This window comes from Diorhabda sublineata, chromosome X, assembly GCF_026230105.1.
Source record: "Diorhabda sublineata isolate icDioSubl1.1 chromosome X, icDioSubl1.1, whole genome shotgun sequence".
In the NCBI taxonomy this organism is placed as follows: Eukaryota; Metazoa; Arthropoda; class Insecta; order Coleoptera; family Chrysomelidae; genus Diorhabda; species Diorhabda sublineata.
The window spans coordinates 21,298,837-21,326,834 of NC_079485.1; the positions used below are offsets into that span (position 1 = coordinate 21,298,837).

Here is a 27,998-nt window from a genome sequence, read left to right on the forward strand (position 1 = left end):
TGAATATGTTTAAAAAAACTGATAAGAGTATCACATATTATAATAAATGTAGTGCGTCACCAATTTAAGTATAACTAATTCTGTTGTATAAATGTAAAAAATTTATCATTAAATAAAAATTGAATTATAGGAAGAATGTTTAGTTGTAATAAATCTTTTATATACTAGATGGCATACGTATTCTTAAAAACTAACAGTTTCAGTAGAAAACAAGAATATATAATTGAAATGTTATAAACCTAATTATTGTTTGGTAACAGCACATGTCCACACTTAAATTTGAAATTAACATTATAAGTGGTTTTTGGGAACCGTTTTATATTTTTCCTAATGCTAACTTTTCACGATGTTCCTTCCCAACAATGTTTATTTATATGATCCTTTTCTCTAATATACCAAGTTATTGGAATAAATAAGAGAATATTGGAATAAATAAGGGAACAGGAAAAATAATCGGCCCTAATTCATAGCTGAAACAGTTTTGCATAATACATATACAAACGGAATGAATGAATGAGTACCTATTATATATTTTAAACCAAAAAATATACCATAATCTGAAAATTGTCAGTCTATGCTGTTATGATTATTAAAAATTATTTATATCGACATGATTCCTTGAAATAATAGTAATATTTTTTTCTATATTATACTGTATATTTTGGTAGAGTCGGTACTGTTGTCAAATTAAAATAATCATTTTAATGTGAAATAATCGGAATAGATCATAGTTTTGCACAGAGTAAAACATTATGTAATTTTTAAATTTCTAATATTCTAATTCTCTAATAACGATATTAAATGCATAGGAAATGAATAAACATAAATTAGTGTAAAATAGTTCCTACATCTATAAAATATGTAATAATTGTTCAAATAACCAAGACAAATATGAAGTTAAGAAGTTGAATGACCTACTTGTAAAAGTTTCCTTCTCCTCTATTGTGATATTAGTTTCTCATTAAGAATCATCTTGAGTAGATGGCATGTATAAATTATTGCGTGAATTTAAGAGGTTTGACATAATATTGTATAAAAGTGTAATTTATATTATGTATTAAATACGTTGATAGTTTGCATTGGCCAGAATAGTTCAAAAAAGCCGTATGAGAAGAGGCCTTCGTATTCAAGTAGGTTCATTTTGAGTTGGTAGCATATCCTATAAGAGGGAAATAGACTGAGAGTTATTAGAGGTAAAAAAAGATAGATTAACAATAACGTCAAACAAGTATACAAACAGATCCCACGTGACAATAGAAAGTTACAACAAACGTCAAACATAGATATGAAAGTAAAAACTTGTTTACAAGAAACTAAATATGGTTGAAGAAAATAGAGAATTTAAAGATGAGGATGATAATGAATATAAGTTCTTAAAACAAAAAATAGACAGAGAAGACTACATGAAAAAATTGCAAATATGGCTGGACGAAGCAAGGTTATTGCATTACAATATCTGTTCTTATAATTTGGCAGATGTCAGAGAAAGCTTTGGTCAGCGGTTTCCGAATCCACTTATTAATTTACAAAACGAAAATTTTCAAAATGTGCTCCATCAAAGATTTTCGTTTCTGGCGAGTCAGAATTTTCAAAATCCATTCCTTCAAACAGGTATATATATTATCAATAGCATAAACTGTAAGTTATTTCCAGCAAAATACTAGTAAAATTAAATAATCGTAATTTCTATGTATATTTTATTAGGTTTACTTTATTTTTAGTTGGACAGCCATCTCAAAGAACGATACCAAGTACTTATGAATTTGTTGTACCACCATTATGGAAGAGAGCAGCAGCAGAGCTTATGGATTTCTTACTACTGTTATTATTTAAAGTTGCTATGACCTTTATATTATTGGAAAGTTTTGATATAGTGTAAGATAAATATTTATCAAGAATGGTTTGATTTTTTCATTTACAGAAATGGGTTAAAATCATGCTTTCAAAATTTTAGTCATCAATATTAAAATTGACAACTATCATTGATGCTGTCTTATGTATTTATAAAACACCACCTTGCTATGAACATTGTTTTCCTGATTTTTTCATTTATAATGAAAAGATTATGTTTTCAGAGATATGGGATTCTATGGCATTGAATTTTTCCAAAAAAATTTAGATAGCTCTGATGGCACTCTACCTATGGCTGTGGAGCTACTTACATTGGAACTTTTACATCGTATGATAGTATGTGTGTATGAGGTTAGTTCATATACTGTAATCATTGTATTTCTACTTTTTTTTTAACGTGCATTAATGGAAAAATTAGACTAAATCAATTGCAAATGGTTTAAAATTGAAAGTGTTCCACTTTAATTCACTTACTTATCCATAATCTCTTGTGCCATAAAGTTATGAGAGATTCAAATTTTGTGGTATTTTCTCCTACATTTGGGAACTATTTGCCAGTATAAGAAATTAAGTTAAATTATTGGAAATACTTTCAATACATAATTGATTCCAAGACAAGGGAAACATAGATTGAAGAAACTTTCTCATAAATTAGAAACTCGCAAAAACAAATTGGTAAACATGATCTACTAGATATGATCAACTTTGAAACAAGTAGTATTCACAGCAGGCTCTATTTGAACATTAATGCATCTTCTTGTTTTGACTATACTTTTACACTATGTAGACTCTTTCAGGCAGAATATCATGTGGTGTGTTAACTCCTCTTCTTTATTAATTTACAGGGTGATTTGTGACATTGACCATACATTTTAATTGGCTATAATGTTTATGCAGCTCATATTTTTAAATTTCTTCATGATGCAATACACTACTATCAAGCATTAGATTGTATTAGCTATACTTCAGGACCGACTTTCAAAAAATGGATTTAGGGATTTGTATTGAATATCGCACTCTGAATATTTTTTTTCAAATGCAATAAGTTGTTTTCAAACTACATAAATAACCACTCAAAACGACATATGTGACAGAGTTGTCACACTTTTATCCAGTTTTTAGTGAACAATCAAATTTTACTAAAAATAAATAAACCATAATGACATATATAATAAGATATAGGTTAAAACAAATTTAATAAATTCAACCAAAATAAGTACCTACAACATAATCTGATTTGAATGTATATATTCATTTACATCTTCACTGTCACTTTGTATTATCTTAAAAATTAAATTATTTTTCAATTTTGAATTTTTAGACAAATATTGCATTAGGGTAATATTTTCGTAAATAATAAATTAAATTGATTGAAATGTTAAACTTAATGTATGTGTTGATTGTAAATAATTGAAATTTTATGTCAGATAATAATACCATAAATCAACTCTACCAAATAAAAATAAGAAGCAACTCAAAAATTTTCAAAATCATGATTGACATTGAACGTTTGACGTGGGTCAGTTTTAAATTATTTGTGAGAAAATGGCGCTTTTCCTAGTGAAAAAACCCTACAATTAGACAAGTAAGTCGATAACTTAATGTTACTCAATCAAACGTGATTATAGCCTTACAAAAAAATCAACTATACCCATATTATATTCAAATGGTTCAGCCACTATATCCTGGAGATGAAATCCATAGGTTGCAATGGATTACCAATCATCGACCAACGCTGTAAAGGACACTATTTACAAATGAAGCTAAATTTACAAGAGACGATATTAATAATTTGTGTAAATCACATGTGTGGTCAGAAACAAATACCCATGCTATTCTAGAATATTGTTCCCAGTTTATGTGTGAATTGGTGTCGTAAATGACTAATTAGTAGGTCCTCGCTTTTTTATGGTCCTTTAAGAAGACAAGTCTATTTGGACATTCTACAAAATATTTTACCAAAGCTTGCCAACGCGAACGTTGTTATCAGACATGTATTTTCAACGTGATGAGGCATCCTCCATTTTTTACTAGCAGTGAGACAACATCTAAATAATGTTCATGACAACAAGTGGGTAGGACGTGAAGGTTCTATTTCTTGGCATTCAAGATCCCCTGATTTCAATCCCGTTGAATACTATATTTTGGGACGATTGAAGCAACTAGTTTACACAGGGAATATTAATAACCAACAACAATTAATTTATAGAATTATAATTTTTTGTAATACTATTAGAAACGATCCCCAGATTATCTGTTGTTCAATATAGCAATAATAATTCGGCAACAAAAATGTGTGGAGGCTGCTGGATTCCATTTCAGGAATCTACTTTAAATTATTTTTATTTTGTTGCAATTATTGTATTTTTTTTCAGTTTTGATTTATGCGTCTTCATAATTCTGAATATTATTTTAAAATTGTTATTGTTATTAGTTTCTGTTTTTTGTTGTTTGGTGTTTGTCATATTGTAGCTCATACATGTCGAATGCTTGATAGTAGTTTACTGAATCAAAAGAAACTTAAGAAATCAAATAAGTTGTGTAAAAACTATAGCCAATTGAAGTTTATGGTCAATGTCATAAACAAATCAACCTGTAAATTAATTAAAAAGAGGAGTTGACACGTTTTAGTAGCCACACTATATCCTTCCTGAGGAACTCTACTAGAGTTGTGGGTTTTTCGGAAAATTTTCCAAGCAATTAAATTAATATGGTATTGTAAAATTAAACATTAGTTCATTAGAGACTGCAAGTAAATGAAATTGGAGCTTTTTATCAACTATGGAAGGGATATGATGCCCTTTTACATCTTCAAACAAACACAAAAAAACAAATCAAAATTAAATACTTATCAAATCATAGAAATCGTGGTTTATAAATTTTTAATCATGTATAAAGCTGAAAAGATAAAATGTAATAGTTCTATAATAATTGTTATGCATGTATAATATCTCAGTGATTAATTAAAAACAATATTGGAGCATATTTTATTCATTAAATTGATCAATGAAATTTTTAAAATGAAAACAAAAGTATGTTCTAAAATAACGCACATTTCTCTTTAAAAAAAAATGAATGATTAATTAATAATAATTAATAATTTTAAGAAAAAGCTGAATTACTACAAAAGTGTATTTAAAATCGAAACAAATGACCAAAATTTATACGTAAGAATTTGTGGGGGGTGAAATCAAACATAATATGATTATGATCATATTTTTTCTGCAAACATTTCTAACTGTGAAAGCACCAATACTCTATGATGTTGATGTCCTAACTTTCTAGGTCACTCTTAGAATTGGAAAGCACAAAGTGACTTAAATCAGAATCGCTGCTACAACTAGGTGAAAAATCTGCATCCATGTTTTCGTTTAACAGATTTAGAATTTAAAAACATGACAGTGTCATCGCTTAACAAATGATTTTGTGAAACCGATACTAGTTTCGCAGTGCGTTCATCTGTCAATCTATTTCTCTTTTTTGTTTTAATGTTGCTAAATGCCTTTCAGTTGCGTTCACATGAAGCGGCAGTTGGGGGAATATTCTAAATTCTGACTGCAACCCTAGATAGTTCTCTTGTACTGCAATAACCTTTCCACCAAGTTGTTGGAGATGTTTTACAGGCAGCTTTCCAAATAATGTCTTTACTCCAGAGCTTTTGTTTTGCTTTGTATTCTGCTATATCTGACATTACTGTAACTTCATTTATACCAGGAGTGTTTTTAGCAACTTCAATTATGGTTTCAATAGCTCTCATTAAATCATCTTCTGACAAATTTTGTCCATAATATCGTGGATCCAAAAGATTTGCAGCTAAGTGCACTGGGTGAAAACAGAAATTGTATCTGTCAGTTAAAAATTATTTAACGGACTTTTCTTCTTCTTTGGTCAGGGGTGAATAAGGCAATTGCTTGATTATTTTAGCATCGATTTTTTTAAATATAACTGTAACTTCTGAAATAGATGGTGCATCACCGTCTAACTTCTGTATTGCTGCAGAAATGGGTAAAAGAAGGTTGTGTGTAGTCTAAACTTGCGCCCAAAATATATCATTATCCAGTATCTGCTTTCGTATATTTGGAGGCAGTGATAATGTGTCATCTATAGCTACAGATTGTAAGCAGTTCTTTGTACGCAGCAAACTCTCAAAACATTTTGTTGCTGATCCCCACCTAGTTTCTACTGGCAAAATAAGAGAACTTTCATTCCCTTGTTTTTCTTTCTGGATTGCCTTCAATGTGGTGATTCTTAAACAATTTGACAATTGCCTTGCATTTTGATAATATTGTTCGAATTGAATTCAAACTTATTATATCTTTTGCCAAAAGGTTTAATCCATGAGCAAGGCAACCAAATATAATCAAGTGAGGATATTGTTCTTGCTAACTTTTGCCAAGCCAATTTCATGTTGCTTGCATTGTCAGTTACAAGAGCTATTACTTTGGAAGGACCTACTCTTTCGATCTCTGCTCTCAAAATTTGAGCTATGTATTCTCCAGTATGACGAGAAGATTTTGTATTCACTGCTTTTAAGACTATTGGCTGAGGTGTTGCAAACATTATGTTCATCAAAGGATTTCCTTGTATGTTAGTCCATCCATCCGTGCAGTGTCAATGATTTCGCTTCAGCAATTTTTTGAACCACCATTTCTTGTACTCTGTCATACTCTTTATCTAAAAGGGAATGCGATAAACGATAATGTGATGGAAATTTGTATGATGGACGAATATATTTGTAGTGTTCCACTCAATATTTATTTTTAGTAATTGAAAGTGGGGTTCTACTTGCAAATATAGCATGTGCCAATGTCTCGTCTGCTTTTTCTTTGTCTTCTGTTGACATTTTGTCAACATATCTTGATAAGATATTCTTTGAATTTGAATAGCTGCTTGAAGTTGCTTCTTGTTCACTGAGATCCATTGGCAGACTAACCTCACTTTCTTCAGTTTCCTGCACCTGCAATAACAGAAAAATAACGTAATTTAACTTTTATTTAAAACAAAACTAGCAGACATACCAGACCTTTGCTCAGGCCTGCCAACATACAAAGCAAAATCCAAAAGAGAAAATTACAGCCATGTACCCGAGATATTCCTGAGTTGGTAAAGTCTCATGTTTAAAATTAAATACAAGACAAAAAGATCAAATTTACATGCTGTAGTGCGTGGTTTACTTCTACATCTAGTTCAGAGAAACTCGAAGAGCAAGGTTTTGTTTTTCATTCTTTATTTGAATGAGTTTTGGTTTCAATTTTTCTTAGGCATTGATGAAAAGAAATAAAAACTTGTTTAGTGAAAACTTATTCTTTAACTTCATAATATTCTTTACATTAATTAAAATAAACTTTTTCACAAACACTACATGTATGCAATAATTTAAATAAGTTTGGGTTTTACTAGTTTTGTTTTTGATTTAAAAACATATATAGTATACCTGTTAAATATATTTTTTTTTCACATCATCAGTTTTGTTAAATTTATTTTCTTATTAAAATATATTTATACCCATTTCTTTCAATTCAACACTCTAAAATGTTTTGTATGGATTTCTCATTCTCATAGAATATATTGTTATCCATGTTATATTTATAAAGGATATCCTTTTAAGGTAAGGTATTTAAAAACAATATAGAAGGTGCATTCAATTAAGAATTAGGAACAATTATTATTATTTGATTCAGTAGATATCTATACCTTTTATCAAATTATTGGCAAATGAAAGTGAATAACTCAGCCAAAAATTAAGTTATATACACATAACTATGGTTTAATACTATTATTAAGAATAAATAAAAAAATTGTTTAATTACATGTGAATCTGAAGCACATTTCTTCCACAAGAGGTTTATCCTGTCTTATGTTGCACCAACTTTTGAAAAATGCATTTTATTCTTTCTGAGCATTTTTTACATGCACATAAATGTTTTTTCATCCTTGTGGCATTATTTGCATATCTCTGATCACAATATTTACATTTACCAATAATTTTGTTGCCTTCATGGACTTCATCAAAATGTTTCCACACGCTTGTTTTTTTCTGGTTACCCATTTTTCTTCACAGAGAGCAGGATTAATTTTGCTTTAGTCCCACTACACAATTCTCTTTATAGCAGTGGTTCCATCTTCTGGCTTTTGCCACTACATAATTACTTTATTTTATCAAATAACAAAAGAAATGGGTGATTAATTTCCAGTGCTTTTTTGTTATGATATGAAATATGGTGACTTAAATTAAACAATGGGACAAATTTTAAGTAAAACAGAATGAAATATTTAATTCATGTGGGTTACAAAGTTAGAATTATAACCTATAGTTTTTGTTTAAATGGTACAGAAATTGACAAATAAAAGAAAACTAATAAAAGAATGGAAAGTTCATACATGTCCTATAAAAAAATTTCAAAAAAATTGCTTTTTTGACATTGAAAATTTTCCGGAAAAACAGTCGAAAATTTTCCAAAACGGAAAATTTTCCTCCCCACATCACTAAACTCTACACATATAGTAGAAGTATGTAAAGTTGTATTTACACTTCAGCCCATCTTTAATTATATCTCATTTAGCTAAGGTTTATTGCTTCCAATTAGAAATTAGCATTCAACCCCCTATTTTTAAAAAGGGATAAAACTTCTCTCAAGCAACTACCACTCAATAAGCTTGCTGTCAATAGTCGACCAAGTTTCTGGAAGCCTTTGTTTCAGAACAGATGATCAGATTCTTTCTTGGGGAAAATTCCAATAATTTTTGTTCCAACCCATTACACAACAGCCAACCTATTATAGTATGTCAATGATTGTACATTATCATTAAACAACCTGCACCATTGAAGTTATTTATTTGGACTTTTTCAAAGACTTTGGTCATGTTTTTCAGAAGAAACTTTTACACATTACTTCATTACAGTGAGGAATACAAAAGGATTAATTGAATATCTAAACCAGGCATTCAGAACTTGAAGACTTCAAATGCAAAAGAATAAAAATATCAAAAAGATAAATATACTAAGGCTAGACTATATAACTAACGAATATTTTTTCTTATTCTTCTCTTTCGTTCTCCGTGTTAATTAAGTTTTATTGCTTGCTTCTACAATTATTTCTATTGCTATATATACCAAGAACAGTTTAATACTGAGCTTAATGTTTGTTCCAGGCCTATTGCTTGAAAGGAAAATTCTGTGCAACACCTGGCAAAAGATATATGGGATTGATGGTAGTAACAGCGGAAAATATAACACCTGTTCCCAACAGGCAATTTGAAACAGTTTCTGTAACAAGACCAAAACCATTGGGTTGGCAAAGATCATTAATACGTGCTACCTTAAAAAATCTATTTGTAGGGCTATTTTTACCATTATGTATAGCTTTCTATATTTTTCCCCACAACAGAACCAGTTATGATATTGTGTCTAAAAGCTTAGTTGTGGAATACCACCACGAATTTATGATCTACCATTCTACATTGTAGTTGTTTATCAAATAGGCCAAATTCTATGTGATATTGTTTTAAAATGTTTTCTCTATTTTATCAATAAACATGCTCAGCCCATATTGTATTTGTATGTATAAACAGTAAGACACTATGTTGGTATTTACATAAAGCAGAACTATAATAAAGGTGTATGTGGAAAAGATAGCGTTTACTTGTTTCTCTCAAATGGAGCTGTATGTAATATTCCACTCACCATTTCATTATGAATTGATTATTAAAAGTAACAGAATGCGCTAGGATTAAGTACTTTCAAATTCTCACTCGTGAGGATTAATGTATTAGAATAATTTTTCACAAAACTGTGTAAATGTCAAAGAAAAACTTTTGGAGCAGTAAAAAATTCAAGAATACATGAGCCACCTCATAGATTTTAAAAAGTAGAAAAGGTAAAATACACAAATTAGTGATGATTGAATAAAAAGCTATTTAGAAACAACAGAAAGTAAAATAAACTTGTACTGAATTTCTAAATTGAATAAAAATAGCAACTTGAAATGAAGGGTGCATATTATGATCAGAGGATGTTTTGATATCTAGTTAGCCTAGACCAGTTTCATGCATAAACAAAATATTGCGTTACTATAGCAACGAACAATAACTTATTAGAAGTGTCAGTATAAAGTTTGACGTCAAAAAAGTAAACCAGAGTTACGCAATACATTAAGAGAAATTGTGAAAATCGAAAAATTGTAGTATCGAACCACCGTTGATACCTGTATTTAAAAGGGTTAAGAGGTAAGCAGATTTACGAAGATATGCTTAATACCCTTATTGATCAATGTCCTTCGTATGCGACCGTAAAAAATTGAACTGAAAGCTTCAAAAGAGGTAAATTTGCCATTGAAAATGAAGACCGATCGAGAAGGCCATTATTCACTAGATTTGGCTCCGTCCGACCATCATCTCTTTCCTCTACTGAAAAAAAGGTCGTAAATTTTCTTCCAACTAGGAGATAATAAAAGCTGTGGAGGTCTGGTTTGCAGAGCGAGAAGAAACATTTTTTTAAAGGTCTAGAGACGTTTCAGGTTCGCTGTAAAAAATGTATCCAATTAAGAGGAGAATATGTTGAGTATAAAATATTTTGACATTGAAATTTTGTTTGGTTCTATAGCTAAGGCTAAGAATTTTTCAATATATCCTCCTATAACTAGAGGATATTTAAAAAAATATGTAGAAAAAAGTGACCCCACAGTAAAATGGATGTTTAAGATGGTGGAGTGTACATATGAATAGGAACAGTAAAAAACTGAAGAAGGAAATAGTAGAGAAAGTCAAAGCTGTGGTCCTTTATGCCTAAAATACTAATGTTCATAACTTCCGGGCAAATACATAAATAACTAAGGCACCAAATACAAAAATAATATCAATAGCTGCCCAGCTCGAAATAATGTCAGATGATTGTTTGGAGCACAGTTCACTTAAGGTTAATGAAGGGGCTTTCGTCAGTGTAGCGCCAGACATTGTTCGATAAGATAGACAACACAGAGCCAACCATCGTTCGATAAACAGTTTCTCTTCTATAGAAAAAGAAATACCTTTTATAACAGGTAAAGAAAATCCACCTATACCTTTCAATAACTGTAGCAATAAGGATGTGGGGACAAAAAATTCGTACAAACTATTTGTTTTAATTTAATTATTTGCACTGTACTCTATGAAACAATGGTTACAGTCTACTCGCTTCCTTAATTTTTGTTTTTAAATTTTGCATTAAATTATGAAATACTAAATCTGGCGTTTGCCGGAATTTTCTTTTTTAATTCTACATGTGTAGTTGATTCCCAACCTCCAGAATATACTTAAGTTAGTTTCAAATTTTGCCAAAAACGTTCAATTAGCATCAGTTAAGGCACATTAGGAACATAAACTTTTTTAATAAAAGGAATATTTACCTCTGCAAAAGTTCCCACAACGTCTTTTGCATAATGAAATTATGAACTATAGTAATCTAGATCTGACACACTTTCGAATTGAACTTTTTGTGTATTTTGAAATACACTTTTGACTTTACTTCCTCACCTTTCTGACAATAATAAATCGTCGATAATGATTTCCAAACTTTTAGCGGGTGAAAACTTGTCACTGAGACTTCTAAGATGAAGTATATTCTATTCTTTTTTTTTAATGTAAGAAGCAAGCACGAGAGGGTAAGCACTATTATACTCGAGTAGTTCGAGTGGCGCTTGCCATGTGGAGGTATCCGTGTATATTCACATGTAGTGGCCATAACTCCTTCAGATATTTCATTCTCTTAAGTAATATCTTTGCTTATTGATTAATATACTATTTCTGTTAACGAATAATATTCAATTTAGGATCAAATACAGTTTAGAAAATATGAACAAAAACCAATTTAGCCTAGGTTTTATACCATGAGTAATGAAGACCTGTTTAGAGAGTATAGAAATGATGAACCCATTATCTCAGGTATCTGCATTTTCATGTTAGGTTTCAACTTCTGGGATAACCTGCATTATAAGTCAAAATTATAAATGTATATTGAGAATTTGCTGGAATTTTCATTTACCTTTACATAGTCTATTAAATATATGAATTTTTTTTTAAATAAACTGGGTACATATATTTTTCTTGTAAAAGATTCTATTTAAAGAGCTTGAATAGTGGGTCTATATATTACAAAGTTCATGAAAACATAATTTATAAATATGTTAAAAATTTGAACTACAAATTCTAATAATAATGCCCAAAACAAAAAATAAGAAATGTTATATTCCAACTTCTTGCGAACAAAAAATAGTAAAAATTCATACATTATATTTAACAATGTTCTGCTACCTGTACAGCTATTTTGGGAAGTAAATTGAAAATTAATTTGGAACAATTTAATTAATCACTCCATATCATTGAAGTCTGCTAGATCCAATTGACTATAATATCGACTACAAATACAAATATAGAAATTCAATGCAGTCCAACTTTTTTCATCATTTTCTGGTAACTTTGAGCGAATAAGTTGACAAGCTCTAATAAATTCACGAATAGCATGGTATACATTTGGACTCAGAGGAACAGAAAGAGTTACTAATATAGCGAAAACCCACACAGCTACCAAATCATCAAATGATTCCTTTGTAGAAATGTAATTTGTAATAAGTTCCAACATTCTTATTTTAGCAGTTTGTTTGTACTGACAAATAGTTGAATACTGGGGTGCAGATATCTGCAATTTGGTCATAAATTTATCTTCATTAAATACACTAATAGTAGCTTTTCGATCATAAGTTTCGTTTATTTTGTCTAAAGTTTCTTTGAAATCCTTAAAATCTCCCAGTTTTTGATATTGCCATTCAAGTGATGGTAACAGATGTAAGGGAATATTGTATTTTATCACTTTTATTGGTATTTTAAATGTTGAATATTTCTTCAATTTTTTTGGATCTATGGGTGATGCAACCCATTTTTTGCACATATTTCGTTCGTATATAACATGGTGTAAGTATTCTTCACCGTCTCGTGGCACAGAATTAGGATCAAAATTTTCGGGAAGATGTACATCAAATGCTTTCTTCAAAAGTCCGGAATCTTCCTCGCTGTCATAAGAATCATTATCACTAGTATAATCCATCGGATTTCTAATTATAGAACAATTATTTTTATTACACTATTTATGTAACAATAGTTGTTGACACTAAAGTATTCTTCTTCTTATTTCCGTAGTTCAGGCCTTGCCAATAACTGCTCTTCAGCTCTTCTATACACACACTTATACTAGAGCTTTTGGAAAATTAATATCCGACTTGGAATTATTGAAATCACACATTACTGCTGTAGAGGTTAAAGAAAATGAAATCTTAATGAAGAGATATCTTTTAGACACTCTGTTGATACGAGATTTAATAATCTAAATTTGATAAATAATAATATTAAAATAATTGTTACTGCAGTAAACAAGTTATCAACCGATTTCAATGGATACGTTGCACTTAATAATAAAATACTAAACCTTCAAACTATACAAGAATTCCTTTTGAAACTGATTGCAACTATAACTTTATCACAACAAAACCTTTCGAATATTGAACTATTTACTTTAGATGAACTGAAAACTTTAAAACAAGAATTATTAGAAACATATTCTCTAAATGCCCTTTTAATCAGTGACGAACATCCCTATCAATTAATTGAAGCTTCTAAATCATTAGTTTGCGTTACCACAAAGACAATGCTCATAATACTGAAAATACCCATCCTTTATACTCATTCTTACCCTACGTCTAGAATCTACCCTATTCCCAATAATGATCACATAATGATCCTGCCACCTGCAGATTACTATGCAAATAATAAATGGTACGAAATCTGCACCAGCTTAGCTGCACACATCATCTGTACGAAACCCAAAATATCGCAATGCAAAATTCCGAATACAGAGAATTGCACCAAGTCAATCACAACATAGATCTTTTTACCAGCAAAGTAATTCTAATAGGAATAGTCAATACAACCATAATTCAAGACCAAGAAATTAGGAGAAGTAGCATCTTAATGACAAACGAGCCAATTGCTATAGAAGGAATAAAATACAATTAAGCTGCATTCGAAGCACGAAATTATGCTAGAAAAACTCCAAATTCCAGGGACGCATGGACAAGTTCAACCCACTGAACCAATTCCACTTCTGGCGCAATTTTCTGCAGGAATCAATATTAATTACAATTTTGATTATTGGAGCCGTTGGAGCCATTATCAAGAGAATTATTATTTTTATTTTCTATTTTATTTATTTTATAATTTTTTGTTTCAGCTTTTCCTTGGTGGAATTCCAAGAAGTATGCAGATAGAGTCCTTGGAATTAACCAAAAAAGGGGTGATTCGTTGCGTGGAGTAGGCAGATTGAGACCACGGAATCGAATCACTTCTTACCAATGCACGAATAACCACCCTATCCTCACCCTTCTTTTGATAATGGCTGAAAAGTGGAAGCCAAAACGTCGAGAATTTTCAAAATTCCAATTTAAATCAATATAAATATTAAATTTTGATAATAAAATGGAACGAATCATCCGGGATGTACATGCACGTAATATTTTTCCTAAATACATCAAACTCTGGTCTATTACTAAGGTTTCTAAAAATGGTAACTACCATTTGCATCTGAAAGCATTGAGACTATTTAATGTAAAATAAGGTTTAATTTTCCTTCAGTCTCCGAAGATGATTCCTTGGTTATCAAAACGCGAGCCAGTAATTATTATTTTATTAATTGTGGAATAAGAATAAAAATATTTCAGTAATTTAATATCAAAAATATCAAACAGATTTTCATTATATTTCAAGCTCTGTGATAATTATGATGATGTTTCTATGGGACAAACATCAATTTCGAAAATATATTACAAATTAATTGACCTGATAATAAATAAAATATCATCAACAAACTATGCAGTAGTATAAATGTTGAAATTTATTATAAAAATAACAGAAATACTTGAGACTAAAACTGCAAATGAAAATACTTTTAGAAATGATACTTTCATAAAAAACCGGATATCCATTGCAAAAGATGTGAGTAATTTAAGCAAAATTCAAAATTTTATTCCATAAATTATCAAGATATTTATTATATTATCTACTTATAATCTACTGATATATCTTTCTACTCTTGACGTTATCATAAATTTGGCAAGGACTAAGGATTCATTGTATTGATGAATCAATTTTTTGTGATCCCTATTAATTATTTTCTCAGTCATCAAAATCAAGTTTGCTGAAAAACTTGCAAAATTAAACACCAAAGTGTACTTACTTTAATATATTCGGAGCTTCTAAATATTTATCATCTGAGACTGAAATTATAGTCAAATACAATATAAAAATATATATAAATGTATGACGATAATAAAATTTAGTCAAAGCAATTAGTTAATATTAGGCGGCTTTAATTTATGTAGTTTCTTGTAAAAACATAAAATTCGTGGATATTAAAATTCAATATTTAATTTTACGTTTGATAGAGTTAATTGATGGAAATATTGATTCTGGTTACTATATAATTATTATTTTCAGTAGTTGGATTATGAGTAACATTGAATTTTTTTAGGTTAGATCAGGTTAGGTTGTTGTGAATGATGTTAAATATTGATTGTTAGGTTAGGTTGTGAATGAATGAATGTTAACCATATCTAAAAAATTGACTTTTTCATGTATTAGATTGGGTTACAAGAACTTTTGAATCTTTATAATTGAATTCATGTTTTTTTGATATTTCATAGGAATATTTTTTCAGTCGAACGGATTTTACGAAATTATTCCCGCAAGGTGAGTTGAATAAAAAAAATTCACATTTTTAATTTATCGCTCTTAGAGATCCAAGATTTGATTAATGTATCTTTTTTGGCATAATAAAATTCCCCATAAAATTTATAAAATGACACTCACACAGAGCAGCGCGAGTGCGTTAAGAATAAAAGAATTTTTTTACTCTAAATCTGATGCTCCTATAAAATTGAAATTTGGTATAAATATCATTTTTATGAGCCCAAGGTTGACTAAAAACGAATTTTATCAAACTCCGCCTACTAGGCAAATTGCGGGGGAGTTAAATTAAGAAAAAAATCACATTTTTCGTCTATCGCTCTTAGAGGTACGAGATTTGGTTATGATATTCTTTTTGGTATAATAAAATTTACCAAAAATGAATTTTACAATATAATACCCACACAGAGCAGCGCAGGGGGTGTTAAAGAAATTTTTAACTTTAAATTTAATGCTTCTATAAATTTGAAACTTGTTACAAATTTTATTCCAACACTTGGTTAAGATATTATTTTTTGTATAATAAAATTCATCAATAACGAAATTTACGAAATGACTCCCATACAAAGCAGTGCAGGGGCGTTAAAAATAAAAGAAATTTTTAACTGGTGAAATATTCTTTTTATGATCTTAAAGTTGACTAAAAATGAATTGAAAAATATGACCAAGCTGGCATGAATAATATCTGCGATGCTAGAAGTGACCTATACGATGTCCTGAAATACTCCAATTAACAGGGACAATTATCATTCTCGTACACGCTATAACGAAATTTAATTCATTTATTAGAAATTAAAAAATATGACTAACATATCTGCAATGCTGGGAGTAACCTAAATCAATCTTTTAGCTGCTCCAATCCACAGGTATAATTAGCAAAATAACACAGAGAATTGTAATTAAATTGTATGTTTATTATTAGGAATTGAAATATTTCAGTATTTATCAAGATAAATAAATGCATTGAACAGCAGAATATAATCATGAATTATTTTTTTCCAATGAGATTGTGATTTCTTTAGCTGTGCCAAACGTTCAATTCTTTTTTCTTCTAATGAGTAAAGATGATCAGGGAACTCTATGAAAAAACTAACGGTGTAATATATAATATAGAGCCCGGATGAATGATTGCTGTTAAAGGTTAAAAGATTATTGTTAGTAATTATAACTCATAAAAGTTAATAACGAAGATTGAAAGTAAAGTAATCAACTGATTTACATTTTCGCGCTTGCTCATCCGCTGCTTCAAAAGATGCAGCTCGCGACTCTTTGAAGGCTATGCCTTCATGAATTTGACCATCTCCAAGAAAAATTTTTATGACGGTTGTACATCCAAAAATATGTATCCCGTCAAGATAATCAACAAAATCTAATCAACAATTAAAATCAAATTTCAATTATTTTATATAATTAATTAATCTTAATTAAAAATAAACATTTGGAATTAATAAAGAAAGTTATAGGGAAAGATTTAGTTATAATAGAATAGTAATAAATTGTTCCAGATAAAAAATATTCTCCTTTGAACGAAACATAGAATACAAATTTAGGTTATTGAATTATTTGATTTCATGGGACCAATTTTGAGGCCCAAATGAATTGTCACCCAAAATTATCAATTCCTTTGAATATTTTATATATATTTTTTAATATTTACCAGAAATTTTTTAAATAGTGTTTAATCTATTTTCTATTTGAAATTTGAGTTATACTCGTATGTATTATTTATTAAATTTATTCATTTTTCAAGTTTAATCCGTTTAATTTAATATTTTTAGATTATTTTGTCATTTGTAAATATTTTAATATCCAGGACAACTTCAGTATTTTTTTAGATTTGAAGTCATCTTAATGAACAATGATATTTTATATCGAAATGAAAATATATTTAAACAGCTGTCAATTAATATTTTTATTAACTAATTTTATTCGATCAAATCTGACATTACATTACATTACAATTCGTAATACCAATTTTGTTTCGTAAGTAAGGAAGATGCGCATATTGTATTCCAACATGACGGCTACTGGGTCATTGGAGCTTGAATGTGAGGTAATTCTTAATCAAGGCTTTCCCCAACTCGTGGATTGGTAGGGGTGGCCCAATTCCTTGGCCTCCGCGATCGCCCGACCTTACCCCTATTGATTTTTATGTCTGGGGAAGCGCCAAAGATTTAGTATACAACACAGTTGTAACAAGCCGTGAAGAATTGATACAACGGATTGACGCTGCATTTGAAACAATGAAACAAGAGATGTTGTTGCGGACTACTACAGTAGAAATACGCAACCGATGCAGTGCTTGCATAACCAATGAGGGGCGCCAATTCGAACAAAATTTAAATTAAATGATGATTTTATACTCCATTTGGAAAAAGTGTAGAGTGATAAATCAATCCATCTCCAGGTCACCATAGCCGTAATCACATTTAAAAACAATTTATTATTTTATGTTATCAAACCTTAGCAAACGAATCCAACATTTATTTTATAAGAAATTTATTGCATCAAGTTTAAAATTCCAACTATAATTACTTATCGGCCAAAACAATTCCTTTGGTGTATTTTAAGAAAGGAATGGTGTTGACAGGTAAATATTTTACGCCCTTTATAGTATATACCTATACCAGACAGGTTAATTTGAAAACGATTTGTGAAATGTTTTCTGGGAAAAATGATAATTAGGTAAATTTTGCAAGAGGGTAATAAAAGATTAAAATATGAGGTATACTTAAATGGTTACTGACAAGTTTCAGTTTAAGAAGAAGTCCTATAAAAAAAATCCCCAATACACGACTACATTTTTAGCGCAGTGTTTGTCACAGAAACGTTTACAAAACTTCAGTGAATATTCAATATGTCGACCTTTGAAAACTATACTCCAATACATAAAGACGCTCTGTTAACGAGAAAGACATGGCTTTAAATGTATATGGTGCATTAAAATATCAGTACCCTTCAGTGAGGGTGGATGATCTAACAAGTATGTGTTCGAAGATGACAGGTCTAGGAAATCAACGATCTATAAACTTCTTAAGGAAAGGAAAACAAGTGGATGTTTAAGTGGTCCAAAGTCTCAGTCAGGAAGGCCGAAGGTTTATATCGATGAAGATTACAAATATGCAATCAGCAGGAAAGTTCACTCATTTTACGTTAAAAATAAACTTCCTATAGCCACCAATCAGCAGAAGTAAGCTTTGGTAGGTTCTACATGAACTAAATTTTTGTTGGGAAAAACAACGTAAAAATTCATATTTAAAAGGTTCCGAAGAAATCGTGTGTTGGAGAACTTTTGTCAATTGTCAAAATAAATAAAAATCCCCACAAGAAATATAATATCGATGAAATGGCAAGAAATCGCCAAATTACTATTATTCGCCTTCCTCCCTATCACTGTGAATACAATCCGATCGAATGGATATGGGCCCAAGTAAAAGGCGAAGTAGCTCGGAAAAACACAACATTTAAATTAAGGGACGTTAGAATATTATTAAACGCAGATATCCTCCAATTTTGGAAAGAAAAAGGATGGCCATTCGGATTATCTAGATAACCGCTTACATTTAAGTACGGTCAATTATGGGAAAAATATATCTCTGTCCAGTTACTTATTTATCATTGGCATATTTAAGTATTCCAAATTTTGGACGTAAAGTACCATACTAAAAATTTCAGGGTTTTGCATTTATAATGAGCATTTATTACTCTATGCTCTTTCCAAATAGAGTATAGCTGATTTTAAAATGGATAATTCAAGTTTTGATACGTTTGTTTCATTATTTTAATCCTTGTATTGATTTTAGAAAAAATCTATAACTTTACATGAAGTCGAATTTCGTCTAAATGGTCCAACTACGTAAAAAATTTTTTACTCCGGTTAAGAAAAAGATATCGAAACAAATTACATACTGTTAGAAAGCCTACATTCTAGCGATGCTTTTAAAAAATCAGAAGCTTCCTATCACCTTTACTTTTTTTAAACGGAACAAAATTTCTAAAAAACAAAAAAAAATTCTACAAAGTTTTTTTAAGACCTGGATTTTTTTATTGCCTGAATAGATAGAAAATGACCCTGCCTACCTACCATGTCTTTCTATGTTCAACGATCTGCTGAACACCCGGTATTTTAAGGGGTGCAGCATGTAAATTTTTATTTTTTTTGTATCTGATGGTCAAATAAAAAATTGTTTTTCCCAAAATTGATTTTGATAAGAATTCGTAGGGTCTTGTTTAATTTTTTTGTAAGTTGTCTTATCATTTAATAATTTCATCATTTTATTATTATAATCGTCCAATTTCATAATAACAGTTTTATTAGATTTATCTGCATTCAAAATTTTGAGATTTCTGTTTCAGAAACATAAACATATTAAGAACAGACAAATTTTACAACTAACCTTACTCAAACTTTGTTTTGATAAAATAAATTTTTCAAGGTAAATGTAATTAGTTCAGACGATATATCTCTCAACACCCTGAACTCTAAAACTAGTTCTATGATTAAGTTGGACCACAGATAACTTTTCATGGAAATTATGAAATTTGACGGCGAGCTAAAAACTCATAGAATGTACTTTCTTAGAAAAAGTTACGTCTAGCGTTATTAAATTTTTGGTTCCTAGTACATAATAAGGAAACATCCTGAAATTTAATTATACCGGGCGCTGGATGGAGTTGAGATTGTAAAATGTGAGGACCGCATTAGGTGTATGGTGTTGAACTCAAAAAAGCATGCAGATTATGATTTTGACTGTCCGTATTAGTCCACCCCCTTTGACATCTAGTAAATGGACTGAATATATGCTTTGGTATCATTATAACGATTGTTTTAGTAAGAATATCCAATTTCTTTTTATGATTTAAGATACTTACAGCTGGTTATAGTGAATAATTATTAATAAAAGAAATTATTTAATTCAAAAAAGCAAATTTGAACATATCAGAAAAGAAATTGATTATAAGACATACAATCAATATGTAATTTCTTACAAGAGCAAGCCATTGTTTTACAATTGGATGCACATTTACACGGTTGAATCAACAATTCCAGCAATGGTTGCTTGGTCATTTGTCCTGGGCATAAATGACTATCCTTCCTTTAGTTAACTTTCTTATCTCAGCCGTTCACCACTTTGTTCTTCATATGGTTTTGGTAGTTATTTTTAATGCTTCACATGTCCCTCTGTCAGATTCGCTTCATCGCACTTAATTTCCAGAAAATTTAAGTCGCAACAAACTGGCCTCTCGCATTGCGTTATCGTCTATAAGATGAGCGTAACTAACTTGACACAACTTTTGAAAATGACAGAATGTGGACATAATCCAGCCCTATTATCATAGACTGGTATTGGATACAGAGTCGATCCTATCAGGTATGCAACGTGTCCACTGGACGCCGGCGATCAAGCAACATTTTTTTTTATATTCCTTAAAATAAATCAAAATAACTGATTCCCATTTTATTGACAGCGTTGTTTAAGGATTTTAAAGTGGAAAATGTGATAGTCCATTATTGTCTACTCTTTAAACACATTTATCATTTGTTAGTGAAAATCATAGCAGAGGTGGCAATAGTTGAATGCTTTGTAGATTTAGAACTTGGTAATAATCTCGGCAAAGTTAAGTGGATGCGACGTCATCATTTTTTCTTCGATTTTACCAGTATAGAAAAGGAAAAATGAGAGAAACCACTTCCATTTTAATATGTTCATTTCATTCCGATTTAACATACAATAATACTGACAAAGAGATGAAAAATGAAAAGTTATTAAAAATGTGTTTTTATTGATTATACATATAAGTACGAAACCTCATTTTATTCCTGTTTTAAATTTTAGAAAATATGTCTTAAAACTCGTGATTTAGTCCAGGCGCTGGATGGAGTTGAATATGCAAAATGTGATAACCGGAAACTATGGCCAAATTCTTCTACCTGTAACCCTAAATAATAGAAAATCAATGTTGCCGGCAGCTGTGCTGGTCCCTTCAATTTTTCCCCCACCCTCTTTCTGCTACTATGTCAGCGCTTGGAGTAGTCAGAAAAGAATTTGTAGCCCATAACGGTTTATTTTTGCGTATCTATGTAATTATATTTAAGTTTTTTTTGGAAGTGATAAATGTAAAGAAGCGAAAACTAAATGGATTTTCGTATTTGTTTTGTGATAAAACAGGGGATTTAGTGAAAAATTTAAAACCATAAACGAATATTAGTATTCAAATAGCAGCAGATGGGAGGAAAGTTGATATCAGTAAAAAAATAGAAATTGGACTTTACTGCACACAATTGTTTCTGGAATGGAGCTTGTATTGCAACTTATATAAGTAAAGAGAAAATAAGGCGTCGAGAATTAGCATTACTAAAGCAGGAGAATGCCTCTACTTCCACCTCTTTTACAGATGTAAATACTTCAGGTAGCCAACGTGCTCGTTCGTCATCAAGAAGTGAACACTTAATAAAAATCAGAAATGTTCAATTTGTGGTGAACAAATAAGAAATAAGAACGAAACTCTATTCTTATGTTATGAAATTTTAGCAGCAGAACACAGTTCAAATACTGCCCGAAAAAATAAGATGATGTTTTCACAAAAATTGGCAATTGCGAAGAATGAGCAGATACATTTGCAATGGAAGTGTGGTATCATAAACATTGTTATCATAACCATACCAAGTGTCTAGTAGCTAAAGAAAGTGGGAAACATTTGCACATATCTGTAAAAAAAAACTCAATGGCTGATGAACTTCGATATAAGATAATTTTTCAAAATATCGGTTTTGGCTTAAATTTATGCTATACAGTTACATCTATTACGAGCTTCGGCACAAGCATATGTACACAAACTACAGCCTATTGATTACAACTTCTAAGGCTATGAAAGGAAGGATAGTCAAAAAAGAATGAAATATATTAATCCAAAAAATAAAGAAGATTATGAAAACTATGAAACATTATAAAAAGAAGTGTCAATTAAAGTAAAAGATGAAAAATTGTGGATATATTTCGTACACAGAAAACTAAAGAGAATCTCGAACACAAATCTATAATTTATATATAAAAGGAAATTGAGGAAGAGACGATAGAAACAGGCATTAAAAAAGATTCCGACAAGATAAGAAAACAATAACTAGTAGAAACAATTAAAACAGTAGGACAAGCGCCAGGAATAGGAAGATTAGAATCTAGAAATGAAACAACCCATATATATATATATATATATATATATATATATATATATATATATATATATATATATATATATATATATATATATATATGTATATAAAATTTGCAACAAAATAAATTATGAGAAACATTCCAATAAATATAATGACTAGAATAATAGGGACAAAAGTAATAGGGTTGAAGACTCTTTAGAGGACTCACAATGTGGCTTTAGAAGTGGGAGAAACACAATCAACTTCATATTTACAATTAAGTGAGAAATTAATCTGGTGAAAATGTTTGATCAAACAATGAGACAATAACAATGGTAAAAGCAATGTCCAAAAATAATAAAAATGTGGTACGCGCGAACAACTAAGAATCGAGGAAATTTAGCAAAAAGATCAGTGTTAACAAAGATGTGTAATTAGCCTACTACTTTTCTCAACAGTAGTAATAAAAAAACAAGTCAGATGAAAAAATATAGGGGTTTGAATGATGGAAACAACATATAATGGAAGTGATATTTACAGATGATTGGGTATTACTTATTACCGAAACCAGAAGAGGATCTACAACATAACTCGAAAATATGAAATACGAGAATAAAGTAAATGTGAGACTAAATACAAATAAAACTAAAACCGTGATAATAGTGAGAAAAGATGTGAATTATATTCAAATACACGGAAAACCAAATAAACAAGTCAAAAGCTATAAATATGAAAGTGTAATAATAGAAAGTATTAGCATATTGTAGCCAGAAATAAAAGAAAAACTAGAAAAGTTAGTAAATCATGTAGTTCAAAGAAAGCATCATTCTTTGGGAAAATAAAGTACCAAAATATAAAAATATGATTCGTAAGGAACATAGAAAATAAAATAAGGAAACATATATCAGATGTCCGAAACCAGAATACCAAAAAATAAGAACGCTTGAATCCAAAATAGTAAGTAATACTTATAGAGGAAGACGGAGAAGAACATGGATAGAAAATGTGGAAAAAGTGCTGAGACAAATGAGATAAAATGGAATGGTGTGAAAGATCAAACGAAAGAGAGAGGTATGGAGGAAATGTATATATCATAACCCCCAACCAACATCTATACACCATACACAGTAATCTGGCTTAGGATACAATGAATAAAAATTCCATTACCTGATGGAATAAGTAAATAAAACCAACTGCTGGTACAACTTGATTTTCTATTCACAATTACTTAGATTTGTATCTCTGTATCGGCTTTCTAGGTGTTGGTGTTCTCTGACGAGATAAAAAAGACTGGCCTTGTGCACCATGTAATACACTTAGTCTCTCATCCATGCTTTCCCTATGAGAGTTTATAGTTAATCGGTGGAAGGCGGCAGTTAGTAATCTTCCCTCGAGCTCCTTAATATTAGATTGTGTTAAAGAGGTATTATCCCCATTAGATTTAAATTCTAAATGTTGAGCTACCTCACGAGCTTTCTCCACACTTCTATTATATTTTGTTTGTAATGATTGTAATTCATTATCTTTAGATGCCAAAGTCTCCTGTAAAATACTTATTTTTTGCCTGTACTCTTTCACTATTGAACTATTAATAGAAATGCCTTGTGTTTCTGTTTGTTGCATTTTGAGTTCTTCTATTTGTGCTTCTAGTTTTAGAACAGTTTGATTCAAGTTCCGATTTTTTTGTTGCAGTTTTTCAATTCTGTTTAATGAACTATCTAATTGTGCCTGTTTAGATTCCATTTCCTGACTGGAACTTCTTAATGTTTTGTTTTCTTTTTCTACCAATTTAAGTCTTTTTTCCAATTCCGTTTGTGTCAATTCTTCAGATACTGCTGCTCCACTTTCCCTTGGACCAAGTTTCAGCTCTTCAATTTCTTCCTTTAAATTATCCCTTTCCAAAATCAGTCTTTCCTTTTCTCCTTGTAAACTTATAATCTTTGATTTTATTTTATCTAAATTAAATTGTGCTTTGTCAGCTCTTTGAGTTTCTTCATCTAATTTTTGCTGCAGTTCTACAATTTGGCTTTTATATGCTTCACACTGAGATTTCCATGTATTATTTTTAGCAAGTTCTTCTTCCATTTCCATATTCTTTTGAATATATTCCACATTTTTTTCTTCAAGTTTTTGTAGAGTTTTCTTTATATCCTGATAATTTTCTAATCGTTTTTTATAGGAGTCTATGGCTAATTCTAAATCAGCAACTTTTCCTGCTGATTCAGTTAATGCATCTATTTCATCTTTCAACTTAGCTGATTCATTAGCACTAACTTGCAACTCATTAATTTTTTCTTGAAAAGTTATCATTTGTTTTTCTTTTTCTAATAATTTGCTTTTTAAATCTTCTGCACGGACCTCAGATTTAAATAATTCCTCTTTTAGAGAATCCAGTTGCTTCCTAATACTCTCTTGAGGATTCTTTGCTTCTTTCTCTAGTAAAGCTTGATTTTGATCTTGTAGTATTCGTTTTTCATATAAAAGAGATTGCACTTGTTGTTCTAATGTTTCTACTTGCTGTATAAGACCCTCCCTAGACTTATTTGATGATTCTAAGTCACTCACTAGTTTCATAACTCTTGTATCACTATCTAAAATCAAAAGACTTAAACCAGAACGACCTGGCCCTCCTGTCACCTCTTCTAATTGTTGAATAGCTTGCATTATATTTTGTTGAATAGATTCTTCCATTTGCATGATCATTGTAATATATTCTTGCTTTCTGTCGCAATTTATTGCACAACCTATAACAACATAAAATATTTTTAAAAGTGATATAGGGTATTGATGACAAACCACTTAAACACAAATTAAGTTCTTAGACCCTTGCTTATGTTTTTGTTGATAAATCGTCTTGATATTAGGTCTCTTCCCCCTCGAAAATTAGATATTAAAACAGATAAAGAATTGACGTTTCGGTCTTTACCAAAATATAATTTTTATTTATGGTTCCAAAAAAAAATATTTTCCTTGGTTAAAACATATTTTTATTTTTATTCTGTTATAAATGATGTACGTGGTCTATTAATTAATATAATGATGCAAATTGTAAAGGCATATTTTGCTAAAGGCTGAAATATGTCGAAACGTCATTTTTAATCTGCTTTAAAATCTAATTTTCAATCAGAAGAGAAAAAATAAAGACAATTTACCTTATCGTCTGGGAATCGGTTAGTTAAGAATTGCGGTGGGATAAATTTTGTAACATCTTTGTTTGTTTTAACAGACAAGTATTTCATCAAATCAAAAACAAGAGAAAGAATAAACTTAATAAACTTATCAATAGAAAAATTAATTAAGATCTTAAAACCCATGACAATTTGATTAAACATATTTTGAATACAGAGTAGGATATACAACAGTTTATATCACTAAGCCCTAAATTTATTACTGAACCTGTAATTACTAAAGATATTTCAATTAAAACTATGCTAGCCAATATTGATTATATATTCTGTTTTATGCAAAATTAACAAGAAAGAAATATCATTATATATAATATAAACAAAATTCTTTCCCATATATATGAACCATTTCTAAAAATTTGCTCTACTATTTACATAGGACAGAAATCCCAGTATTTAAAACATGTATTAAAAAGCCACCAATATGATAAAAAAAATAAAACTGCAGTACCAAACCATGAAGTATTAAAAGAGCATAAATTTAACATGTATTAAAAAACCATCAATATAATAAAAAAAATAAAACTGCAGTATTAAACCATGAAGTATTAAAAGAACATAAATTTAATAATGAAAATTCAAAAACTCTTAAAACGAAATCAAATAAAGAATAAGAGAATTTTTAGAAACTTTATAAACTTAAACAATTTGAATAAAATTCATAATTCTATTCTATAAATTTCAATGTAGCTATGAATAATTCAATTGGTGGCTGTTACATATTTTTGAGATAAGACAACTAAGGATAAAAAACATTATGATTATAACAGATTTTTATTTTGATATTTATGTTGTAGGTAATCTATTAATGAATATAATTATGCAATCTGTCAATGTCAAATCATATTTTTATAAGGTAAGCAGATTAAGACCATAGAATCAGTTCACTTTTGATCAATAAATGAATAGCCCTCTCTTAATAACTTCACATTGGAAGTTGAATCGTCAAGAAATTTCATATTTCCAATACGGTTCTTCAACACGTGAACTTAGTTTATTGTTTCATATACATCAAGACGAGTAGTTGTTGCTGACTAGTAAGAAATAGAACTAGGAGATATTGAGGTTTGTGACAATTTGGGCATGAGAACTCTTAAAAAGTGAGTGATAGCATCTTATAAAATTGACAGAATGTAGGTGAATTGCATAATTTGGTGTTTTTATAAACAATATTAATCCTTCTCGACATAAATTGATACAGTATATATTTTGCTTTAAATTGTCCTGCAATTGATTCAATTTAAATGAATCACAGGTTCAGAACAACTCTGGAATGCATTATCACAACCTGGAACAATACATTTTCTATCTTTTTTTTTCAATTATTTCCTAACAAACTGAGTAGATGAGTATTTATTGACCATTCAACATGGGTACAGTACTTCAAAACACATTTTATAAACCTGCATAATAGATATACTAATACATAACTACATTTTATCTGTAAATTACCCTAGGATTCTCGTTGTCCCTTCATTATTCCTGATCACATAACACTCTAATGTTATATATTTAATGTTAATAAATTTTTCCTTCCTAATGGGTTATCATCAAGGTATCAAATACATAAATAAGTTGCTTACCCAGGATCAACCGCAGTAGTTTGGCCAATTGAACAGCATCATTGTTTTCTCCTATTTGATTTACATCTGGAATCCCTACATCTAAAATTTGCAGAGTAAGAACGTCTTGATAATACTCTATCACAGCTTCAACAATTTTTTTTAAATTACTTATCCTTAATCGCCAATTGTTTACTCCAACATCTTTCTTAATTTTTAATTCAAGTTTGCTAAAATGTTCAGGAGAAATTTGTAATAAAGCATCCAACATCGCAACTCCATCACAAATTTCTGGAATGGTGTTAGTTTTATTTGGTACAGTTTTTTTAAGCCACTTGGCTAAACTTTTGCACATCTCTTCACTTGGTTCCATTATTTCGGACGAAATTAGTTAATTAAAAAGAAATATATTCATCTTTTGTTATTTTGTGTAGTTCAATGACACATACATAGACAACCTCAAAAGGAAAGTGTTCAGCA

General features: G+C 29.9%; 3 protein-coding genes across 8 annotated transcripts; 1 reads left to right on the forward strand and 2 right to left on the reverse strand.

Annotated features, from left to right (window-relative positions):
• The first annotated feature begins 1,107 nt into the window (after window positions 1-1,107).
• Window positions 1,108-9,482, forward strand: LOC130451160 (protein FAM8A1). The gene is made up of 4 exons (XM_056789991.1): window positions 1,108-1,611; window positions 1,722-1,875; window positions 2,076-2,202; window positions 9,004-9,482. The coding sequence occupies exons 1-4, from the start codon at window positions 1,320-1,322 to the stop codon at window positions 9,316-9,318; spliced, it is 888 nt and encodes a 295-aa protein (XP_056645969.1). The 5' UTR covers window positions 1,108-1,319; the 3' UTR covers window positions 9,319-9,482.
• Window positions 9,483-11,205: 1,723 nt separating this feature from the next.
• Window positions 11,206-13,012, reverse strand: LOC130451161 (gem-associated protein 2). The gene has a single exon (XM_056789992.1). The coding sequence runs from the start codon at window positions 12,926-12,928 to the stop codon at window positions 12,194-12,196; it is 735 nt and encodes a 244-aa protein (XP_056645970.1). The 5' UTR covers window positions 12,929-13,012; the 3' UTR covers window positions 11,206-12,193.
• An 8,153-nt stretch (window positions 13,013-21,165) lies between these two features.
• LOC130450869 (protein hook) lies at window positions 21,166-27,993 on the reverse strand. 6 transcript variants are annotated; one of them, XR_008910636.1, is made up of 4 exons: window positions 27,690-27,979; window positions 27,540-27,620; window positions 23,939-25,515; window positions 21,304-21,550 (listed from the first exon to the last, which is right to left on the reverse strand). XR_008910636.1 is itself a non-coding variant. In XM_056789548.1 (3 exons), the coding sequence occupies exons 1-3, from the start codon at window positions 27,889-27,891 to the stop codon at window positions 23,996-23,998; spliced, it is 1,803 nt and encodes a 600-aa protein (XP_056645526.1). In that variant the 5' UTR covers window positions 27,892-27,979; the 3' UTR covers window positions 21,166-23,995. The 6 variants fall into 6 exon arrangements, 2 of the variants coding, with proteins under 2 accessions (XP_056645526.1, XP_056645524.1); XR_008910635.1 differs by having other exon boundaries at window positions 21,304-21,558; window positions 27,690-27,952; XM_056789548.1 differs by having other exon boundaries at window positions 21,166-25,515.
• Between the last annotated feature and the right edge of the window lie 5 nt (window positions 27,994-27,998).

Bases quoted from the DNA above. Each gene is read 5' to 3' on its own strand.
- LOC130451160 (XM_056789991.1), top strand. From the start codon at position 1,320: ATGGTTGAAGAAAATAGAGAATTTAAAGATGAGGATGATAATGAATAT. The intron at 1,876-2,075 runs GTAAGATAAATA...TTATGTTTTCAG, and splicing joins TTGGAAAGTTTTGATATAGT to AGATATGGGATTCTATGGCA. The intron at 2,203-9,003 runs GTTAGTTCATAT...TGTTTGTTCCAG, and splicing joins TGATAGTATGTGTGTATGAG to GCCTATTGCTTGAAAGGAAA.
- LOC130451161 (XM_056789992.1), bottom strand. From the start codon at position 12,928: ATGGATTATACTAGTGATAATGATTCTTATGACAGCGAGGAAGATTCC.
- LOC130450869 (XM_056789546.1), bottom strand. From the start codon at position 27,891: ATGGAACCAAGTGAAGAGATGTGCAAAAGTTTAGCCAAGTGGCTTAAA. The intron at 25,516-27,539 runs GTAAGCAACTTA...ATGTTGTTATAG, and splicing joins ACTACTGCGGTTGATCCTGG to GTTGTGCAATAAATTGCGAC.